Source organism: Acanthochromis polyacanthus, chromosome 11 (genome assembly GCF_021347895.1).
Source record: "Acanthochromis polyacanthus isolate Apoly-LR-REF ecotype Palm Island chromosome 11, KAUST_Apoly_ChrSc, whole genome shotgun sequence".
Lineage (NCBI taxonomy): Eukaryota > Metazoa > Chordata > Actinopteri > Pomacentridae > Acanthochromis > Acanthochromis polyacanthus.
The window spans coordinates 16,327,359-16,334,779 of record NC_067123.1 but is presented as its reverse complement, the minus strand read 5'-3'; the positions used below and the strand labels follow the sequence as shown (position 1 = coordinate 16,334,779).

At 37.9% G+C, this 7,421-nt stretch overlaps 1 protein-coding gene across 1 annotated transcript; it reads right to left on the bottom strand.

Moving 5' to 3' along the window:
* Positions 1-1,930: 1,930 nt before the first annotated feature.
* agr2 (anterior gradient 2) lies at positions 1,931-5,322 on the bottom strand. The gene is made up of 8 exons (XM_022220225.2): positions 5,273-5,322; positions 4,458-4,574; positions 4,284-4,347; positions 4,128-4,180; positions 3,832-3,908; positions 3,237-3,300; positions 2,352-2,435; positions 1,931-2,195 (listed from the first exon to the last, which is right to left on the bottom strand). The coding sequence occupies exons 2-8, from the start codon at positions 4,564-4,566 to the stop codon at positions 2,146-2,148; spliced, it is 501 nt and encodes a 166-aa protein (XP_022075917.2). The 5' UTR covers positions 4,567-4,574; positions 5,273-5,322; the 3' UTR covers positions 1,931-2,145.
* Positions 5,323-7,421: the final 2,099 nt, after the last annotated feature.

Genomic DNA, 7,421 nt, shown 5'->3' with positions numbered 1-7,421 from the left:
GAAACAGTGCGGCTCACTGATGTGTTTCACCAGTTTATTATTATCGTGAACACTAATGAAGCACAGAGACTTACATTTTACAGTTGCAGGGTTCAATATACACACAATACTTGTTTTGTACTTTCCATGGATTTAGAGTATGTTCTGTCTGATTGTTGAACATAAAGACAAGCAGATGTTATTAGGATCTTTGTTCTTAGTCTCTAACTGGTTCTTTGTGATTGTCACTGTGTCCTTGTGTTAGATCTTGGGAGTGTGGCCCATGTGTTACTACAGAAACCTCAGTGCTTTCCTGTGAGATGTCACTAGCTCCAGGTCCTCTACACTGTCACCTCACCGCCTCTGTGGGCCTGTAAATACAAGACTGAGCTCTGTGTTTCCACTGATTCCTGTAGTGAGGCTGTTGTCTACAATATGTTCAGCTTTACAGAATGAAATATGTTCTGAAAGCATGCTGTGATGTGTGAAGGTACAGCACAAATGCTATTTCCAGCATGACAGCTCTGCATGGTTCACCAGTCTTGCTGTGTATTTGTCATTTTGTATGACTCTCCTGCAAACATAAGCTACTGTATGTCAACTGCGATGACGCTTCTATAAATTGCCTGTTTGACCCTTGGTACAATAAAACCACTAAAACCTGAAAGAAACAAAAATCTATTTCTTTGCATTTATATGACAGCTAAAATATATTAATAAAGTCTTTTATTCTTAAAAAGCAGCGCTGTCTGTACTGGGACAGTGTCTCATAAGTTAATAAAATGTAATCCATCATTTTTTGATGGTTGCTGAGATTTGCACATTCACTAAATTGGCATCCTAACAGGTAAAACTGTGAGTAAAATTTGTTGTGCTTTGCTTATTTTTCACATTCGGTAGAGCTGCAGTTGAGAATTTTTAGAACAGCTTCAATAACATTAGTGTCATTGGCTCTTTGATATAAGGTTGTTTTGACTTTCTATGATTTAGACCAGTTTAGTGCAGTTCCTTTAATCCTAATGACATGTTCAAGTCTCTGTAATAAAATGTTGTGATCAAAAGTGTCACACGCAGCACTGAGATCCAGCAGAACAAGTATGGAGACGAGTCCATTGCCTGAGTTGGTATACAGGTCTATAACTGACTAAAACACCTGGATCCGAAGTAGGCTTTTTGAGTAGTGGTTTGATTAAATCAACTTTAAAAGCTGTTTGTGTATGTATGTATGTATGTTAATAAAGAAAGGTTGATTAGTCTTATATTAAAATGTTAGAGATACTTGAGCAGTGTAGTTGTGATGGGGTCAAATATGTTGCTTGTTTAGAAGAAGTTACTACACTCTGAGAGGTTTACAGCAGAGAGACAGTCCAAATCAGGTCCCATGGTTACCTGTCGGACGTGTTCATGTTTTTTTTTCTTAATCTGAATAAAGTTTAAATGCTCTAAATAAAACTTCTGCGTTTTATTCCTGTAATTCTAATCTCAGTTTTTCAGCCAAAATCAAAAAGGTAAATGTTTGCTCAGTGAGGTTTAGGTATAGCAAAAAGATCCATCCATTGTCTATGCACCACTTATGCCTCATTAGAGGTGTAGGTGGGATAGATGGGATAGACTCCAGCCATTCATGACGATGGATGGATGGATGGATGGATGGATGGATGGATGGATGGATGGATGGATGGATGGATGGATGGATGGATGGATGGATAGATAGATAGATAGATAGATAGATAGATAGATAGATAGATAGATAGATAGATAGATAGATAGATAGATAGATAGATAGATAGATAGATAGATGGATAGATGGATGGATGGATGGTTTAGCACTAATAGCACTGGCATCAGTAATGTTTTTCACAAGTACAATATTTTTCTGTGTGCACTTTTCTTTTTAAGTTTCATACTTCTCTGTAATCTGTTAGCAAATGAAAAGGCAGACTACCTGTCATACGTATGACGAGATACATATATTTATTCAAAAAACACTCTGATTGTACAGGAATAATAACAACGGTACAAATCAGGAAGGGAATTCAAGGAGGAAATGTTTCAAGTGAAGGTGAGGAGCTGGTTTTTCATGTGTAATCTTCAGTGACATCATGTTATCAGCATCCGTGGCAAAAGCAAAGTCTGGACCAGGGTCACAATGGCTCCTCATGGTGCTCACAGCTCAGACTTCAGGAGCTTCTTAGCCTTTTGCATGTTACTCAACACTGCGGGTGGACAGGAAGTATTTAAATTCAATTCAGTTTTATTTATAAAGTACCAATTCAATAAAAAAAACATTTAATCATGCTGCATTTCATGGGCACACACAGACACAGTAGACACGTGTGCAAACCTCATAGTGTGTTAGCTGCAGCACTTACAGAGTTTGATGTCATTTGGCTCATAGGCATACATCCGGTTGGAGTAGCGACCATTGATGTCGGCCCTCACTGTCATTGTGGGGTCTGCAGAGAAATCAGTAGTGGGTGAGTAAAAGACTTTTGGGATACTCAAAAGATGATTGCATCTACTGCTACTATATGTTTGTTGAACCCGAGTGTAATTTGAGGTACTTGTTTGTTACTTTATTGAGTATTTCTGTTTGACGCTGATTTATACTAATCCTCTGGAAGTCAAAGGAAAACACGATAGATCAAAACTAGAACATGGTATTGATGAAAAGGCCATTAAAACTTTTTGTTACACATTAGTGCATCAATGATAAGTATGAAATTCATATAAATACATAAGTTATATATACATATGTAACTTAAATATGGAATTTTAAAACACTATTTTCCCTCCACATTAATGAATGATGTGACTTTTGATGTTTTATTGTTTATTCTCTTCACTTTGATGTCAGTGACAATTTCAAACAGAACTTAAGCTTATTTAGCACTTTTGGTTGCTACTTTGAAATAAAGCATCTGAACACTCATTCCTCAGTTAAATATTACAGTCAACATTATAGCCTTATGGAATTACTCAGTGCAGCATACCATTAAACTATTTACACTAAATATGTAAATTTTTTCCCCTTGGAGAACATAAATTAATTACTTCAATGTAATAAGCACCTCCTAGCCCATGCATGACACTGCAAATTTCCCCTTGTGGGACTAATAAAGGATATTGTATTCTATTCTAAAAGCATATGATGTAGTTGGCCTGTTTGAGGTAACAGGTCCACATTAAAGCTCAGTACTGTAATTTATGAAAGGAAAATACGAACTGTGTTGAGTATTACCAGATAAAGCACTTACCAACAAAAAGGATTCTGGGAACATACTGGCCATCAGGGGAGAGATGTTTGTCTGTGGTTTCATACTGTAGATGAGGGAAAAAACAAATTCAACATATTTAAATCTGAAGCATTACATCTTTTCAACGCCCTCTACATCAACTTATTACTCTGAGCAGTTTTATCAGCATTTAGCCAAAGCAGAACCCTTCCTTATTTATTTGACATGAGGTACTTCTGTATTTGGTTGTTTTCTTTTTTAAAATCTTCCCACTAGAACTGACTATAAGTAAGAGGGGCTCAGTTTGAAACCACCAGTTTTGCCACATTTGAACGACAATGTGAAGACAGTTGTTTGGTACTTTGCTTCCTTATATAGAATGTTAAACTATTAATAAATAGTATCTAAGAACTTTTAAAACCATGTGTGTTTAGTATTCAGTGCTGAACAGTAAAATGACCAGGGCTGTATGATAGAGCCACAAGTTCATTCTTTGCTGGGTTTTGTTGCGGGGTTTTAGCTTTTTTGTTCAAACTTGAATAGAAATACAGTGTTGAGTACCTTTAAGACACTCTCTTAAGCAAGATAGTATGATCTGAAATGTCCTGGGACCTACCACCAGGTTGAGAACAATGAAGTCCTCATCAAGAGTTCTCTGGAGCTCATTGTTCTCAGAAAACTCCTTCTTCAGTGCTGCCAGAGAAACAAGATGTTAATTACACAACTCACATAGTTCCATGCATTGCAGCACCAGGATGTGTGAGGTGACATCACACGTGAACAAACAAATGCCTGTTAGCTCTTCAAACAGGTTTGGCTCTTAATTAAACACATTTTTTTTCTCCTTTGCGTGAGTAACTCCATAACTCAAACAATAGCAGATAGTTTTTTTTCCCTTGGAGTTACACTTACCCTGACTATGTGGGCAGTCCTCAAGGTGAAAGAGTACCATCAGTGGCTTGTTCCTAAAGCACAGAACAGTTTCATTCACTTCATCGTTATCCTCAGTAAATATCAGTGTGAGAGCTAAACAAATATTCTTATGTCAGTGTTAGAACAATTTCTTACCTTGACCTCGACCAGTACAGACCCTCCTCATAAGTCTGAGCCCAGATCAGCTGATCACCCCACCCTAAACAGACATGGACATCATTTCAAATTGCCGAGACTCTGCTTTATCTCAGCATTTTTCGCGATATAATGACTTGTACTGCCTTGGAGATGGAAGTGATTGTCACACACCTCTGGACAGAGTCTGAGGGATCCTCTTCCCAGTCTTTGGGATATATTTAGCAAAGGTGGAGGACACGGCCGCCAGGACCAAGAGCACAGACAACGCTGCTTTGATCATCCTATAGACTAAATGGAATGTAAGTAGCAGACAAAGACAGATAAAAACAATTCACCAAATCTGACCTTTTTAATGCTTAAGCTGATCAAAGAACAGTGCGGAAATTACATTACATCTTGTCGGGAAGGACAGAAAATTAAACGCTTATTCCGTCATTAAACATTTACCTAAATTTTCTAGTGGTTCTTACCATAAGAAACATGCATTTTGAAAGACTGTTTTGAAGGCATTTTGATTGACAAACAGAAAATAACTGATTAAGCGCTTTCAGGTTACCCAGTATCTCCTTTTATGCCTACACAAACAATCACTGTTATATTTGAGTTGTTTAAAGGTAGACAACAAAAACTACCTGATGTTCGAAAATCAGAAAAGGGAGCACAGATTTGCTCATCAGCAATAAATCAACACTGACTCAACTTGTTTGAATAAAATGTCTTTCAAATGCTACCACACAGAATGACGAAACTGAAGAGACCCTTCCATGCACAAGTTTTTTTTTTAAAAATGTAATACTGATTTCAGGATAGCTTTGCTCACTTATTCTTTTGTGTTTTAAACCAGGTTTAGTTCTACTGTATTGAACTTGAAGCTGAGTGAAACAGACAAATATGGCATTTGCAAGTGAAACACCTGGTTAATTTCGTTTCCCTACAATTCCAATGCAGCATGTAAAGGTATGGTGAGGACGGGTCCTAGGGCTTACCTGTTCCCGACTGGCCAGGTGAGAATCTGACGAACCGCGGCTTCAGGATCTGCTGCAGAGTGTAACTAACCTGTCCCATATTTAAGCACCTGTCCTCCAGTGGGCCCTCCCTCCCTCTCACCCCCTCCCTGCTCCAGCCTTCTCCCTTCTCCATGCCCAAATGCCATGATGACACAAACTTTTTTTCTTTTTTTTTTCTTTGCGAGCCAAACTGGGTAAGTGGGTAATTTGAGCTTTCCGTGTGCATTGCTAAAGACATCCTGGTTGCAAGAACATGAATGTAAATATTTTAAGTGATGAATCAGCAAACCCTTGAAATCAGCGTAGCCTACATACCTGTTTTAATTCCTGTCAACTTACAATGAGGACGATCAGTGCGAGTGGAAGGGGATCAAGACTTTCATTTTTATGCCCAAAGTATCAGAAGACTGTGCTGAGCCAAAATATATTTTACAGCTATCTTCCCTATTTATTTTTAAGGCAATGTTAAGCACTCCGACTCGACCCATTTTGCACATTAATGAGTGAAACGCGTTGTTTAGCTTAGATCGAAGCACATGGCATTATATACTGAAGGAAAGCCAGCAAAAACTGAAGGATGACAGGTCTGTAGGTTCATGTGATTGCCTAAACACATAAAGGTCCTACAGAATATGTAACATATTTACTGCAAAGCATTGATACACTATGAAAATGAGCAAATACATATCCAACAAACAACAAGTAGTCCATAATTTGAGGTGTTAAGTTTTAAGCTCGATGAAATATTTAAAAGCCCCGCCCTGGCCGTAATTACACATGAAGCATAAAACATGAATGAAGTCAAACACACAGCTGCTCGGTGCCTTTTCACTGAGCTTTGTCTCAACCGTCTCTCTGTGCTACAACAGTGAGCTCAGTATCACCTGGCTGCTGTCAATGGCAGCTTTGTTCAGGCTCAGCCCAAGACAGGCCTCCTGATAACCAGTGTGCCTGTCACTGACTGAATTAGCCCTTTCTCTGCAGCAACTTTGAATCCTCCACCAGGAACCTGTAAAGTCCACGTCATGCTCACTCTGTTTCTGTGCACTCTCAAGCGAGTAGCTGCAGTCTAAGGGAGAGCATCTTCTCTGCCCACTGTCATCAAGAAAGCTATAGTTTTCATGTATGGTTTTTATGCTATTGTTGACTTAGCTGCTGTGAATTTTAATTTACTTCAAAACTTTACAATGTGCAAAGTGTTTTTTCTGAAAATATTCAAGCTTTTAGTGGTCAAACATGCCATCACTTTTGATAAAGCTGGCCTTATAAAGGGGTTATACTTTGTAGTTGTTGATTAAAAATCTCATATTAATGATTTATTATTAAGAAGAGGTTTTGAGTTGCCAGATTTGGGAAAACTGTCTTCCAACTGGATGTTTGCTTTTAATTTAGAAAGAACTCTTCCTGAGAAAGACCCTGGCTTCTGATGATCTGGGAACACTGCAGAGGAGTTGGACAAAAATCTTTTAAAACCCTGAGTACTTACAACTTAGAGAAGAAAAAATGTTTTGTTAAAAAGACAGATTATTCACTTACTTTTGATGTTCACTCTTTACAAAGCCAGGAAATCTGAGATCCTTTGTTAATGCCTTTATTTCCATTCTGCGGGCAAAATAGCAGATACAATTGTGATTTCACTAAACTTAGACAACAAATCAATACAGGACAACATTTGTAAGTGTAGACTTGACTTACACAGCCTTCTAACTTGATCATTTATTAAACAGAGAAAAGTCATGTCCATTTATTAATCACTACATTAATGACTTTCCCAGACAAAGAAATGCTTCACTTTCAACTCAAAATGTACACGTCACATCAGTGTTTATAATCGACCTCTTTTGTTTCTATTGTAAAAAGCCTAGTAACATCATGGCAGACTGTCATGAATAAGTCATTTATAAACATAATATGTCTTCAAGTTAAATCTTTGTTGAAGGGGGCAGCTACTGGATGGAGATCCAGACAACTGTGGTGAACTAGGCTGTGATAAGGGCTCTCATAATATGACTCAGTAAAAAGCAGAAAGCTGCTAAACCAATATTCCCGATAACTTCTATGCAATGTCAGTTGTCTTTTGTAGAAACTGGTTCTAATATCTCTGAGTCTGACAAGCTTGTTCTGATCC